Source organism: Prosopis cineraria, unplaced genomic scaffold, assembly GCF_029017545.1.
Source record: "Prosopis cineraria cultivar Desert tree isolate PC_DT_omini unplaced genomic scaffold, ASM2901754v1 PC4, whole genome shotgun sequence".
NCBI lineage: Eukaryota > Viridiplantae > Streptophyta > Magnoliopsida > Fabales > Fabaceae > Prosopis > Prosopis cineraria.
This window is the reverse complement of record NW_026555335.1, coordinates 10,600,764-10,617,386: the sequence shown is the minus strand read 5'-3', so window position 1 is coordinate 10,617,386 and position 16,623 is coordinate 10,600,764. Positions and strand designations below refer to the sequence as shown.

The 16,623-nt window shown below is 32.2% G+C and overlaps 1 protein-coding gene across 1 annotated transcript; it reads right to left on the bottom strand.

The window, feature by feature from the left end:
• Window positions 1–275: 275 nt before the first annotated feature.
• LOC129308511 (uncharacterized) lies at window positions 276–1,647 on the bottom strand. The gene has a single exon (XM_054949646.1). It carries the CDS (start codon window positions 1,435–1,437, stop codon window positions 706–708), a length of 732 nt encoding a protein of 243 aa, XP_054805621.1. The 5' UTR covers window positions 1,438–1,647; the 3' UTR covers window positions 276–705.
• Between the last annotated feature and the right edge of the window lie 14,976 nt (window positions 1,648–16,623).

Sequence of the window (16,623 nt, the reverse complement as noted above, 5' to 3'; positions counted from 1 at the left end):
GCTCTCCAAGATGACCAAGTTTAAGTTTTCAACGACAATTTTCAGAGTCGTTTTCGGATCTTTAATAATGTACAACTTTCTTTCGTATATTCCCATAAGAACATGAAGACTATTGAAGATTGAGATATGTGAAAGAGACTTGTATATTACTGAAGATTCATGGAGGGCTCATTGAAGATTATTATACGTCTTTTCCCCCATACACTTGATTTTCAATGATGTTTTTCATGAAAAATGAGATTTCTTATCATAAAAAAATATTTTATCTAGGCAGATTTTCGAATAAATTGTAAACATTATCCTCTATCTTTTATAATTTCTTCCTATATATATATATTTGAACTCACATATAGGCAAGGACAAAATGGTATTTCTGCGAGGAGACATTATCCCTTCAGATCTGTGGTCCTCTAGTGTTTAAATCCATTTTGAGTTTGAGTTTTGACTTTCTCCCCAATTTTTCCTATTTTATTTGGCAAATCTGGTTAAGCAATTATTGTTGTTTTAAAATAAAGAATAACAATATTTAAAAGGATGAGTTACTCTTCAAGTGACCGGGGCAGAAGAGCACAGTTGCTTGCAACGTTAAACGGTCTTCTCCTTCTTCCCTTCCGCCCCCAGCATGAAATACTGCGGCTTTTCACCATAAGCTTTGACCATGATTAAGTGCAGAGACATGGCGAATACGGTTATGGCGATCAAGTATCAGCTGAATTCGATGTTCACCAGAGACTTTGCGCGATGAAGAGCCTCGTCGCCGGAGCATCTCACCGCCCCGGTGACCTCCTCCTGGTTCATGAAACACCTTTTGGGTATCAACACAGGAGTCCAGGGCATGAAGCCCATGACGACGAGCCACACGCCTTGGAAAAATATGCTGACAGATCTCACGAAGCTGACCAGGAAGCTCCTGGGGAGGGCGATTCCGATGAGAGTGGTGGACAGAGAGACGACGATCACGAGCTGTAACAGAAGGTGGTACTGACCTTCCGGTCCCATGTGGTCGGCGGAATGAAGGTGAAAGAGGAGGAGCTGCTGCGCAAAGGCGACGGCGCCTAGGAGCTGAGTCAGCCCTAGTTTGGCCTTCTCCGGCAAGGTGGCTCGGTCGAGGACGACGGCGAAGGCGGCATAGACGAAGAATGTCATGGAGATGGAAGAGTGCTCGAAATTGTGGAGATGGTAGGAGGGAATGGTGCCGTCGGAGTCGAAGGGCTGGTGGCGTTCGGGGCCAATGAAGAGCTCCATGGATATGGAGGCCAAGGAGCCTGCCATGATGAGAAGAAGCTCAAGGTACTTGAACTTTGTGGCGGGAAACCATGGAGGAGAAACATAGGAACTGGAATTAACAGCACGGAGCTTCATGTGGTTGAAGAGATGCCACAGACCAATCAGCAAGAAGCCAAAACCAGGAGCGACATGGCCAACCAGAGTGCCCATGATTCAAATTTTGTTCTTCTGCTGCAGTTGTTGTGGTGTTGGAGGTTAGTGGGTGGTGTGTTTGCACCGAGAAAAGGAGGGAAAATTGGAGGGATTTGTTAATGGTGGTGATGGGGCAGAATTAGAAAGAGAAGAAATGTGGGGCTTTAATAGGCGGACGGTGAGAGGTTCGGGTGGAAAATTTAGAGAGAGCAAGGATGGTCTCATCCCTTCAGGGTTCTACAGAAACAAAGCGCTGAAGTGATCGCCGGCGTGTTCCAAAGAAGACCGAAAAAAGTTTAAAACCTGCTCAAATAAGTTTGAGAAGTTTGAGTCAGGTTAAATTAGGTTCCGACCTGAATAAAAAAAAATTACATTTTAAAAATATATAAATACATTAAGTTAAATATTAATTAATTTTTTGTTATTTTAATTTTATGCTAAGATATCATATATTTAAGTACATTATTATATATTTTTCTTAAAGAAAATAAAAAATATTTACATTGTTATATTTTTATTATTTTTAATTTATAAAATATCTCAAACTAATACTTAAAATATATGTCAATATTGTTTTTTAAATTTTAAGACCCACATAATTTTTAAAAAAAAAATAGTCTCCTACATCTTTTAAGTATTCCCAAAAATATATTTTATATTTTTTATAAAATAAAAATAATTAATTTAAAGTAAAATTATTTTAAAATAATAATAATTCAAGCATTTAGGTAGGCCTCGAATATGCCTGAAAGCCAAAAATGTTTAGGCCGGATTTGACTATTTAGGATTTTCTGTAAGTTCAAGTTTATTTAAGGTTTAGGTTAGATTTGATTATGACAGATTTTCTATAAGTTTGAGTTATTTAGGCCAACTGAAATAAGTCCGACCCAAATGTGTCCAATCCGCCTAAAGTAACCACTCTAACTGAAGTAAACTAAACTTGGTGTGGCTTGGGATCATAGTGAATACAAGCCGAAGCATGTTATATGCTAGCCCGTCACGATCAACTGGTTGGGTAAGGTGGGCTGAATTTTTTGAAAAGTAATTGCTACATGAAATTGTAGATGCTTGGGATCCAAGCTTAAAAAGAAAATAAGATCTGTTAGTGGTGTAAAAATTTCTACAGATATTGATAATTATCTGGGATTTCCACTCTCAAGGGATAGAAAGCCAACGGATAAGTTCCAATATATTGTTTAAAGGGTAAAGCCTAAACTTTCTAGTTGGAAAGCAAGTTGCATGTAAACAGCTGGAAGAGCAACCTTAGCAAAATTTGTTATGAGTGCAATTCCAATATACCCTATGCAAGTTGCACAAATACTGTTAGTATATGTTCTGAGTTTGAAAAAATCCAAAGAAACTTTATTTGGGGGAAAAACCAATCTCGCTCTTTTCACCCAATCATGGGAGACTCTGACCTTGCCAAAGCCATACGGGGAATTAGGATTTAAAAGATTAACTTCTGTTAATAGAGCTTTTGGAGCAAAGCTGGCATGGAATCTGATTAGTGGCAATAACAAGTCATGGGCAAATGTCTTGCAAAACAGATATATGCTCAGGGATGAGGAGAACTTGCTGGTTGCAAAAGATGGTGACTCTTCACTATGGAAGTTTATCTATTCAGCAAGAAAAAAAATCATTTGGGAAGCACAAAGTGGCAGATTAGAAATGGTGAATTTGTGAGTTTCTTTGATGATTACTGGTTATTTTCAGATAAAATACTCAAAAGTTCTGTCTAAGACCATTATCACCAGAAGAATTAGTGAGCAAAGTTATTGACTGGACTGTTGATGGTGTTTGGGACTACATTCGACTAGCAACAATTGTATCACTGGACGTCACGCAGACGTTAATATCTGTAATGCCTCCAGTACCAAGTGCTGGAAATGATGTTGTAAGTTGGAAAGAGAACTCTAATGGTGCCTTCACTGCGAAGAGTGCTTATTACCAGATTGAGATGAACCCTCCAGATTTACATGGTGAAACATTTAAAAGCATCTGGAAATGGAAGGGAGCTGAAAGAATCAAGTTCTTTATGTGGCAGCCTCTACATAATCGACTGCTTACTAATGCAAGGAGAAGCAGGTGGTATCAAAGCTCTCCTCTTTATAACTAGTGTCAATCTGAGGTAGAAGATACACTACATATCGTGCGAGATTGGCCCTATGCTCAGATAATATGGAGAAGACTCATGAAGCAAAGGTACCATTCTACTTTCTTTGCTAATTCCTTGACAGAGTGGATGAAATGTAACCTGAAGGAGAATCTTGGAATCTATAGTAATTTGAATTGGGGCTTACTATGGGGTGTTCTAATTTGGAAATTGTGGAAATGGAGAAATAGTTTCATCTTTGAATCAGATTTCTAAAAACCGAATGACCCGTTGGTGGTAATTATGAATACTTGGCAAACTTATGTGGACGCTTAAAGCAGGAAGAATTCATTTCTTTCTAAAATTCACTCACAACCCAATAATTGGAGCCCTCCTCCGGATGGTTGGGTCAAGATAAATGCGGATGGAGCTAGATCCCTCATAAGTGATATAACAGGATGTGGAGGTGTTCTAAGGGACCATACTGGACACCGGATCATGGGATTTTGTCATCATGTAGGCTCATGCAGTGCATATGAAGTTGAGCAGTGGGCTATACTAAAGAGTCTACTGTAAAAGCCTTGTTGATCAGATTGATAGAGAAAGGTCACACAGCCACATGTGATGCTTGGTTCAAGTTGGGATCATTAATAAATTGCAATGGGATTGGAAAGTTAAAATCAAGTTTTTGGAACGAGGGCAAAATCAAGCAGCAGACAGATTGGCAAAGGAGGGGATTTCCTACTCCTCTCTTTTTTATGTTGCTCCTAGCTTTATAAGGAGTCTTGTTTTTACTTCTTGTTTGGATCCTATTTTCCTAATATGTAATTACTTTAAATTCTTGGTGTAGCCCTCCTTTTTTATCCAAAAAAAAGAAGAAGAAATTGTAGATGCCTCACCTTATTAAAAAATGAAATTTTAGATGCCATTAATTGTAATGAAAATTGTTATTTATTACACTAAAATCAAGTTGTTATTTTTATAAAGTAGTCTTGTAATTGTCATCACTCATAATCAAAATCATTGATTGTTATGTAGAACTTGTCATTGAGCTCCAGTGTCAAATCATGGGCAATATGGTAATTTGATTAGAAAAAAAGTAATGTTGGAAAAGGATCTAGGGTCATAGATTATATGTTAATATCTTATATTTTCAGCTATGTTTACCAATGATTAAAAAATCAGATCAAATTGAATAGTCAAACTAGTTAAGCCAATGGCTCAGTCAAGCCAAAAAACTATATAGAGAATTGAGCCAAATTGAGCCGTTTTGAACTGGTGGTCGGACAAAGAATTGGGTTTGGTTTCTAAAAACCAGACTATTAAAAAAGGCCCTTTTTCTTTTTTTTATTTTTATCAATTTTTTTAAAAAAATGATCAATTTTTTAATTATTTGATATTATGTTGTATCACATGACTTGTTAAGTTATAATAAACTTAAAATATTTGGTTTTATTTTTAAGTTAAGTAATAATTTCATATTTACTTATCATATTTAGATTATTATATACATATATAATTTTTTTAATTTAATCATTACGTCACCAATTCAACAATTGATCTAACCCGATTAGACCATGCGATATGTGAATAGCTGGCCTTTTCAGTTTAATATCTTGAAAACATTGGTGCTTACATGCCCTTCTCCATTAATTAATTGACGCCAACAGTGATTAAGATCAATAATAAGACAAATACCAGGAAAAATAATTTCCCAGTCCTTATATTTTTATCACATTTCTGTAGTTCTGTTCATTAAAAAAAAAACTTTTCATAGGGTTTTTATATTTTTCTGAGCTATATATAGACGTTAATCTATATGATGGAAAGCATCACAGAATCGGATTTCATTGCGTACATGATGGAAGCCAATATATTCTGCCTATTTTGCCATAATTGAAATTCCCGAGAATCATATTTGCAGTATACCAAACACACATTTTCAATTTTGTTTTCCCCTTAATTCCAAGATTTCAGCAACACCTAAGTCCTTTTCATGCCAATCTTGAACATAATTAACGCGACCACATTTCCTTACCCACCTCATGCTAACCTCTCATGCTTAACACGAGCAAGTTTTCTTACACATTTTAAATGAATAAGCCATTATATATATTTTTTAAATTTTTGTCTTTTTTTTTTAACATAACAAAGCACTTCATTCAATTTCATTATCCCTAACTTCAGATAATTTAAGCCGCGAGATACATATATGTGTGTGCGCGCGCGCGCGCGCCTACCTTATCTCTGCTTCCGAGAAAGAATCCTCTAAAGAGTAATTAAAGAGACGGCTTATTTTTGTAAAGTTTCGCCAAGTGTTGATAAAATACTCTTAAGTCCTTATAGCAGTGCGATTCCAAAACATTGTACATGAATTACATGCTCCTAAATCCTTAAAGTTTCTATGCATGAATATCATATGACCATACGGAACATTTTAAATGTCAATTCTGATCTATTTCCAATTCCAATTCAATCAAAAAGTCTTCCATCATATTAAATTAAATGAGGCTTAAGGCTTGTGTTCTTAAAATTTCATGCAGCCACTTACCTTAGGCCTCTGTTTTGGGGTGAGATGAAGCAAGCAGTCACTTGTTCCTCTTTAGGAGAGAGAATCCCATCAGATTCTATATATATAGGAATGGTGTGATATGATATCCACTTCACAAGAGAGAATCTCATCACACTGTATACCTGTAACGTTGGATTTTTTATTTTCATGGAATTTCATAAATCAAGTTTTGAATGACTGAAAACTAATATTATGGTTGATTATGGGTTTAAAGCCCAAATAATGAAATCATCTTGTGTTGGGCTGAACTAATGAGTTGGAATAAGGAAAGTTACAATATTGTATCTTATCTTTTGAAGAACGAGAAAAGAAAGTTGTCTTGAGTGGCATTAAAAGCAACATGATGAAAATTAGCCAACAAAGCCAAAATGTCATGGATTATCACATTGTGATGAAGCTTACTGGAGAGGATCTGCCGAAAAAATTCTATCCCAAAGTTGATAACATGCAATCCCAAACCAAGCAGAGCAAGATTGAAGCAAAGATTATTGACCCACCACAAAGTAGCATGAAAGGCAAAGAAGATAGAACATATATATATAATAGTGTCCCTGGAGGCTTTCCTAACAGCAAAAACATTGAGAGATGAGCTTCTGGAAGAAAAAAAACAATCTGACAACTGATGATGGAAGTTCTCTTCTTGGTTTTCCTAAAACCAATGATCCAATCTATTATTTGTGGATAATAAGTCAGCCAGGTATACTAACACGAAGATGAATCTACCTTTCTCTGAAAGGGTTCCACCCAAATGCAAATGTTTTCTATTTTAGAAACTTGGCTGTTAAAAGCTCTAGAGATAACCAGTGTGCTTTGGCGAATACCCTGATCAATGAGCAAGTTTTTTGACTGACAAATGGTGTTCAATAGAATAGTAATTCGCATAATCGAATCATACCTCTTGCATGAGTGCCAGAGCTGAAAAGGACTCAAAAACTAGTTTATGAGACCATTATTGGATCTTATCTGGATTGACTAGTGACAGGTAGGTCAGCCCATTAGGATTACATAAACAGAGATACTTACTCTTCTTTGCCTACATATGTAGCATAGCTGTCCCACGGACACAATACAGCTAATAAGCGGGAAAAAGTAGTTAACTCTCCTACCACATTCTCTAAGTAGTGCAAATACAAGTATGTGTGCGTATCTTATTATTTATTCAATATTATAATTACATTATTTATTATTATTATTATTATATCTATTTTTAATTTCTATTTTCAATATTTTGCCAATCAAATAAAAGAACGTAAACAAACAGAAGAACATGGTTTGAAGAAACAGACAAATGAGGGTAGTATGGGCTTTTGAAGGTTTGAGTTGCATTAGGAAAATTGAAAGCAGAGAAGTAGCTTGGAGTCACCTTGAGTGATGGACTTTTCATTTGAAAGGTAAATAACATTTGCAAAACTGGAACATGTTAGAAGCATTATTTTAAAAATCAGACCGAACTAAATGATTAAATCAGTTAAACCATCAATCGGAGCTATTAACAACTCGATTTGGACTAAAAAATTATTTTCATAATTGAACCATATTGGATCGAAGTTGAGCTATTATTAAGTTAAAAATCAGAGTTAAACCAAAAACCATATCAATTTTTAGAAAATCAAACGATTTTAAACATAATATTAAAAAAATTTAAAAATTTAAAAAAAAATAAAAAAAATTCAAAAATTAGACCCCTACAAAAAGCTAACTTTATTTTTGAACAATTTACATGTATAAAATATAATTTAAAACTATTTTTTTATAAAGATATTTACAGTTATAAGTGTAAATGCAAATTCTTTTGAATATACTCATATCTAATTTAATCAAAATTCACCTATACTTGACAATCTATAAAGTTATAATTTATATTATTGTTAATTGACAATCATGTTATGTTATTTTATTAACAATTAGGAGTACTATAGATTTATTTCTCGTATTTATTATATATATATATATATATGATATTATTTTTATTTAATTACTATTACATTGTCGGTCTAACCATTAGTTTAACAAATTAGATCATAAAAGCTAAGAATCACTAACTTTTTCCCTTCCACATCTGGTTTAGCGTTTAAAATATAGTTAGAAAGGCCATTCAACTGTAAAGCTAGGAATGGTCATTAGCAAAAATGAACTACTTGGGCCTGTCTCATTTTGTGTTCTGTAATGTCAACTACTTATCATCAAATGTGTTTTATAAAACCAACGGGAGTTGGTTCGAGTGGTAAGTGACTCAATTTTGCTTAAGCAAGGTCTCAAGTTTGAGCCTTGTATATGTAGAAAATTCCTATTGGGAGACTCACCTACCAAAGTTAGGTGCGCGACATGAGTCGAATCCGGATGTAGTCAAGGCAAAGCTCCGATGAACCGACTGGGCAACAAAAAAATGTGTTTTATAAATTTATTTGATCTTCTTAATGAATTTAGTGTAGTCAAACCCAGCATATGTCTCAATATTGCTAGAAAATCTATTCTCATAAAGTCTATGCTTTCTTCTCTTCCTAGCTATATTATGCAAAATATGCTCCTTCCTGACAACGTCCTTTCTAAATTAGATAAAAGCTCTCAAAACTTTCTGTGGGACTCCTCTAATAGAACAAAAAATCCCCCACCTTATCTCTTGGGACAGTGTTACTAAGGATAAGAAGAATGGCGGTCTGGGTTTCAAGAAAATTAAAAGTCAAAACATTGCCTACATTATGAAACTCTATTAGGGGATTATTACAAAACCAAACTGTCTTTAGGTTTAGATCATTCGAGACAAATACAAATACAATAAACCCATCATCTCGATGATCTGCAATACAAATTCCTCCTCTTATACTTAGAAAAGTATCTATAAAGTGTGGGATACTTTTATTTCTCAAGTTGGCTGGAAAGTTGGTAAAGGAAGAATAAAGGAAGAAAATATCTTTCTAGTATGACAAATCATCTCCTTTGCTTGAACCTCTTATTACTTATGCCTCCCTTAAAGCTGAGGCCGTCTTTCATGCAAAAGTTTTTTATTTTTGCTCTATTACTGGGGGCTGGAATATCGAAAAAATTGAGTGCTACCTTCATCTAAATGTGATAAATTCCATCCTTCTAGTGCAACCTCCTAACCCTCATGGAGAAAAGGATACACTTGTTTGGAGACCTTCTTCCAATGGCAATTTCTCAATCAATTCTACTTATAAAACTATTGAGAACTATGAGACTAATATAACTTCCAACATTTGGTCCACTATCTGAAAATGGCCTACTTATGAAAAAATCAAGTTCTTCCTCTGGAAAGCTACTTGGGATCGTCTCCATACTAAATTTGTCAATTTTGAAAATGCGACTCCTACCATTAGAAAGTGTCCTTTGGCTGTAACTTGTAACATCTTAATTTTTAGATAAAAATTTTTTTTATGGAATTTAAGTTTTATTAAAAAATGATGATAATAATAAAAATTTATATTATTTGAGGTTATTTGAAAATAATAATATGGTTATGCATTTAATTATAAATTAAAAACTTAAATTTAAAATTTCATAAGAAATGTTTAGTTAAGATATAATTTTTAAGATTTAGAATATATAAATATTATTTTTTTTATGTGTGTATGAGTAAAAAAATGGTTGAAGCAACAAAAAAATAGGAGGTGGGAGTTAGTCCCACATCGGTTAGATGTGGGAAGAGGAAAAATTTCCTCAACTATAAAAGGAGGCAATTGCGTGCATAGGGGAGAGGTAAGGAAAGTTTATGCAATTTGTAAAAATTGTAAGTAATGGCCCAAAGGTTTGAATAATTAAATTTAAATCTATAGTTTTTTTAATATAATTTTGAGACCCACAATTCCATTTTTATATTATTTTTCTCTCTTCCTCTCATGTTGCTCGGCGTTTTCTTGCAAGGGTGGATTATTTTCTTTTTCTTCAGGTATGTTCCAACTTTTCTGTTTAGATTAGCATTTAAAAAATTATTTAAGTATAAAATTAATTTTATTGTTATTTTCTAAATAATATTAGCTTTCTAGTGATATAATTATTTTATAGAATAGAGTAAATATTCTGATTAAGATTTTTCTATAGGATAGTTAATCTGATGATATGATGGATTAAAAATATGGGTTAAAGCTTTTAGGAATATAATAAATATTATAGAATATTTTCTTGAGGTTGAAACTCATGTTTAAGAATTTTTGAGTTAAAATTTAGATCTATATGGTTGAATTTATGTGGAATCTGAGATGTAGGGATGAACCTCTGATTATTAGATATTTATTTAAGTATGAATAGATATTTTTAAGGTTATAGAAAGGTGATTTGAGGCTTAAATATGATTTATTAAGGTATGAGAATTTTAGAAAAAGAATTTGGGAAGTTAAATGAGGTATAAATCTTAAATTAGTGTTAATATGGATTTTAGGCCTAAGACTTTCTAACTCTTTAATTTAGAGTTATTTATTAATTTTAATGTAAAATTAATATATAGTATTATAAAATAATTATGTAGATTATATTGACAAAGATAGTGATGAAAGAGGAGTTGTGAAGGGAACTTGTTATTCAAGACACAAGCTAACCATTATTAATGTGTTGTGATGAGTGTGTTTGTGAATGGTTATGTATTGTCTTGTTGTTTGGAAAAATTATGAATTATTAAAAATAAATACTGTTTATATACTTGTTTGAAATTATTGTCAAGTTGGTCAAAAATTTATTTTTGTTTATCATGATGAGATATTATTGTTCGGATATATTCCTATTTGGATATTTAAATGATGCATGACTTGTCAGGGTATTTTAATATATGGTGTTAATGGAATTTTTATTCGGTTAATTATTACCACGTGGTAAGCCCTCATTGGACCCAATGAGTGGCGTGTCGCATAATCCAACTCACCTTTGGCCGGGTGATTTGGCATCCGAGCATAGTGAAAGGAAGATATAAGGTGCAGTCATGCAATTTAATACTTGTTCGGTTTGTTTGAAAATATTGTTCGATTAAATGTTTTGTGTGCCCACTTAGCAATCGCATGATTAGTTACATCTGCAAGCATCATTACATATTAATTTTTGATTACTGGGACTTTTAAGTCTCATTTCCCGTGGTTAATATTTTTATAGGAGCGAGTCCGACCGAGAAAGCACCAGAGGTATAATTATGGTGTATGAGACACCATCTTTTACGTTGCCTCTTATTTTGGATTATACAATGTATCTTGTGTTAACTTAGGACATATCTTCTTTGTGGAGCATGTAAACTCTAATCCTTTTTTTAAATACATTTATATGTCCAAGAGGATTATATTTGTCCCTTTTGATTTATGACCTGATTTGAATAACATGCTATGAGGATCATGTCTGTCCCTCATGGTTTTAATTGCTTTTTGAGATATTTTAAAACCTGTGGTATATTGTCTTGGATGTATTATGGTAGAAATTTTTCTATCATGATAAGGGTATGATAAGGGTTCAAAAAAAATAATTTATTGAATTAATAATTTATGAAAAATCAGTTTGTAAATTTGAGGGTGTTACATAACTCCCTTGACTCTTCCATCCATATCTTATGTGATTGCAGCAAATCAAGGCAAGTTTGGATGAAATTAGTTAAATCCTATAAACTTAACACTTTCTTTTCCCTTTCTTTATAGGAGTGAATACTCTGAAATGCTAAGAATAATGTTGGAGGCCAAAATACCAGAAGAATCCCTTGGAACAAACTCTTCGCTCAAATATGTTGGAATATTTAGAAAGACCGTTACTCTCATTTACATTCTAAAGAACATATTCCTAACAATGACATCATCTTTTTCAGCACACAAACCATCATCAATGATCACTGGCTTCATGGTCAACTTGAAAATGTTCATTTCAACAATGACAGATCTCTTGCCAGATGGATCAAACCTAAACCCGGTTGGGTTAGGTTAGATGTAGGTGTTTCTCCTTATCCTAATGGAACTGCTGCTTGTGGTGGCCTCATCTAAGACCACTAAGGCAACTAAATAAAAAGTTTTACCAAATACCTTAGTTATCTTTCTAGTACTGTCGCTGAGCTTTGGGCCATCTTTGAAGGACTTTCCCTTTGTTAGAGATACAAATTCCCTTGCATCAATGTTTACTCCAACTCCTTTGAAGCTTTATCTCTTATCCAGCAATACTAAAGCCCTGATCATCCCTTATATGATACCATAATGAAAATCAGAGACCTTGTCATGAAGGATTGGATTGTCAACTTCAACCATGTGTTTAAAAAAGGCAATAAATGTGCAGACTGGCTTGCTCATCAAGCGTCGAATGACAACAATGACATCTTCATTTTTTATGACCCTTCGCTAGAATGTAGCACTTTTATACGTTATGATTTGAACTAGTTTTGTGTGGTTTTTTCCGTGGCCTTATATTAAAAAAAACTCAGCATATGTCTTATAGAATCGTGTTTAAGAAAAGGGGCCCCAAAGATATTGAACTACATAGTTTGTGCAAGTAACACAAGAAATAGTCAATAACTCCCTTTTGGTGTTTTTTTTTTGGCAATACCTTTTGGTGCATGTGCATGTACCGGGATTTAAATTTAAATTTAAATCAAGTATTTTATTTGGATATATGAAAATGTTTAAACTTAAATTTAATTATTATGATTTTTTTGTAATTTTAAATTTTCTCTAGTGTCTAGTTATTTGAAATTTCAATCATTTTAACTTTTCATTTTCTTAACAATTTTACTATTAGTGCTTTTATTTTTCTCACCGTTCCTCTCATCTCTCGTTCTCATCTCTTACAAGTAGAAGAATAAATGTAAGTTTGTTACTTTCAATCTTTTGTTTTTGTTTTGAATCTTAGCTCATATCTCTTTTACTTTTAAAAATTTGTATACTATTTAAATAAAGAATTTTAAATATATGGATTTTAAAATTAAAATTAAAATTAAAATTAAAATCCATCAATCTAGCACATTACCTTATTTTATTTTACCAAGAAAAAAATACTATTTATGTTTAGATATATGGGGATTTGGATTTAAATTTGGATTAAATTCTTTATTTGAATACATGAAAGTCTATAAGGTTGGGTTTGGATTAAATCTAAATCCATGTTTTATCATAACTTCTTTGTAATTTTAAATTTCTTTTAAATTCTAGTTCTTTGAAATTTTAGCTACTTTAACCCTTTCATTTTCTTCATGTTTTTACTACATTCTATTGTCTCATCTCTCATAAATTGAATAATAAAGGTAAGTATGTCATTCTCAATCATCTATTTTTACTTCAGACCTTGCATAATCTTTTTTCTACATTTAAAATGTTTTACACTTATTTTAAATATAAAGATTTTAAATTTTAAATTTAAATTTAAATCTATCAATCCAAACAACTATCAGCACGAATTATCTCACACATAAAATTCCAATTCCTGCAAGCTAAGGTAATTAATTCTTTGTACTTATTCAAACATGATGCGTGATGTTTAAGCGATGAAGGACTTGATCTTTGTACTTTAAGTGATTGATTCTCGGACAAGTAGAGAATAAACAATGAGAAGTTTAATCTGAGTTTTCTCGCACGGATCTGATGTTATAATACGTAGACTATGTCCCAGCATTGCACCAACTTCAGAAAAATTAATATTGATTATTTGGTTGAAGTTAGCATGATGACAATACTACCATGTGGTTTCTTAGCTTTGTTCTTAGTTGGCATGAAGCTTCATAGACAAATGATAATGGTTTGTTTGGTTTGTTTTCACTATTCAACGCGAATCACTTTGATGGTATGCCCTTGTGAGTGTGAGTGAGAGTGAGTGACTTGTCTCTTGACCCCACCGATTGTTGTTAATTTTTATTGAGATTTAACATTGTCATTTTAATGAAGATAAGCGATTTTTTTAGCTCATGTTGACGTTTGTTTCAATTTCATAGTGGTGTCTTATTCGGTGAGATATAATGTGTGTGTGATTTTCCCCTTTTTTCAATACCATGTTATGGTTATTAACTTATCATCGTTGTTGTTGTTTTTTTTGGTTGTTAAGTTGTTTAGTTGTAGGTTGATTGAGGATTTTCTGGAAAGGGTAATTTGCGTGGCAGAAGCCTAATGCATCAAGATTGCCAAATCGTACCACTGAATCAAGACATTTTTTTTTTTTGGTAATCAAGACATCTTTTGATCTTGTAGATTATTCCCAAAAAAAAAAAGTTCAATATGTTTAGACTTGTAAATTCTTGTGATAATAGAATAAAAGCAATATTTATCTGTTTGGGAAATAGGGAATGGATTTTCTAAAATTAAAAATACTTGAATTTTATGAAGTCTGTCTTTTTTTTAAAAAAAATAATATTTTATATTAAATAAAAAATTATTAAAAAAACTCTCATAAAAATTCAGGGCATCTCAACTTTAAAAGTTTTGCTTCCTGGAAAATATATCAATTTAATATTTATGTTCGGTTAAAGAAGACACACTTAAAAAAAAAACCATTTGAGTGTTAAAGTGTGGAAATTTAAAGTTGGATATATAATGGTTTATTTTTTTGTCACACTCCACAGATAATATAAGAATAATGATTTTTTAAATATCTGTAACATGTATAAAAAATGTTATTTGTGCTGATAATCTTGCTGATGGCAACATATTCAAATCCTTAAATATCAATTATCAAACTTGATGTGCATTCAAGGCTTTTAATTAGTAAAATTTTAAATATTTGTGAATTAGAATTTCTACACCCCTAGATTCAAACACTCCATCAAAGAAGATGAAAAAAAAAAACTTTAACTTATTTTGTAATTATTAGAATAAAATATAAACAGCATATTTAGAAAATAAATATACCAATTATTGACACTAATATGAAGTCTTAAACAAATCAATCCAATCGAACGGAACAGTATTCAAGTGAAATCATAGGTTGAGGAATGTATATTTGAATAAAATAAAATATAAATACTGAATCATTCAAATTAAATTTAAATAATCTAAGTAGCCATGTTAACGTTGAGATATTAATGTCCTCTTAATAATTGATATAAAATTAAATAAAACATGTCATTTATAAATTATAAAAAATATACTCCAGGACAGTTGAATATATTAGTAAATCAATTAGTAGCAATGTAGTCAAGTGCCTGGTTTTTTTAATACATAAATATTTTATTTTATTTTATTGAATGTAGTTGTCATTGTGTTTAGGATTACACGGCAATAAATATACAAGATAATTTTCAATAAACTAATAATGACTTTTTTTTTTGGTGGGTCAATGTGACAACGTAAGAAGCTTCATTTTGGAAGAAAACGAGAGGTACTTTTATGCTTATCCCTTGGCGACAAATAGTCCAGATAATTGGCACTGTTACGCTGTCGTTTTCATGATTCAAAATTTTAGTTGGCGTGAACATGATTCACATAATATATATACATATTTGCGCAGAGTTTAATTAACATGATACAAAACCTATCATATAATATAAGAAGGGCTTACTGGTTCATTTTTCTAAATTTCCTAAAAAGTTAATTTATCTAAAATTTCATAATCAACCGCCTTTTTCTAATATTTTTTAGGAAATCTAACTATTTTTAAAATAAATATAATCTCTTTTAATGTTAAAAACCAAAATATCCTTTTAATTGAATTTAATTTTACAACATAATTTGAAAGGATAAGTTTGGAAATATACAATAAATAAGAAATTTACTGTTTACTCAAGTTCTGTTCAGTAAATTGTTTTTCAAGTTGATAGAAGTATGAAACTTCTTAAGAAGTAAGGCCTTTGGTGAAAACAAGGGAGACGAAATTCTTTTGGATGGTGTTTTGTAATTTTTTTTTTTTGATGGAATAAAAGTCTCTCTTAATTTAATATTTGAGACAATTTTCTCCAATTTAAATATTGTTTGCTGTATGAAGATTACGGAGTCATATTTCAAAGATTTGTGAGTTTGTATATGAAGATGAGTATGAGAAGAAGAAAGCGTCTGCGTCGTATGCGTTGGATTTTAGGAAAGAGATTACAGTGAAACAAATAAAGCAACCCATTTTACACTTATAGACTCTTCCCTATTCACATACCCAGAAATTTCCTTCCTTTGTCTCGTTGCAGCTCCTCTTCATACGGGTATTTTATTTGTCAAAAAACATTGAATAATTGTTAGCCCCCGATCCCTCTCTTATTTTCCCATTCTTGAACCTCCTCCAAATACCTTATCCTGGATTTGTCCCTCGTGCATGAGTGTGTTTCTCCCAGGAAAGGGCTAAATTAAAGATAAAAATTAAAAAAAGGAATAATAATATTTATAGCAAATTCGTTATTCAAAAATAACACCTAATAAGATCAAGAATAAAGATCATATTTCCTCCCGCTTTTAATATAAAATACTTTCTAAAAATCTTATTTAATATTTAATATTGGGCATGGGTTCTCTCCTGGTGAGAGAATCCTAGTTCCTATTGTGCACTTGTAGGGCTAGGGCATCCTCACCTTGTGAGGGCAGGATAAGGGCCAGGACTTTTCACTAGGAAAGAGCTTGTGTCCCTTTAATATAAGATACCTTATAGATAAAGTATTGAAGTGTTA

Coding starts and splice junctions, on each gene's coding strand:
- LOC129308511 (XM_054949646.1), bottom strand. CDS start 1,437: ATGGGCACTCTGGTTGGCCATGTCGCTCCTGGTTTTGGCTTCTTGCTG.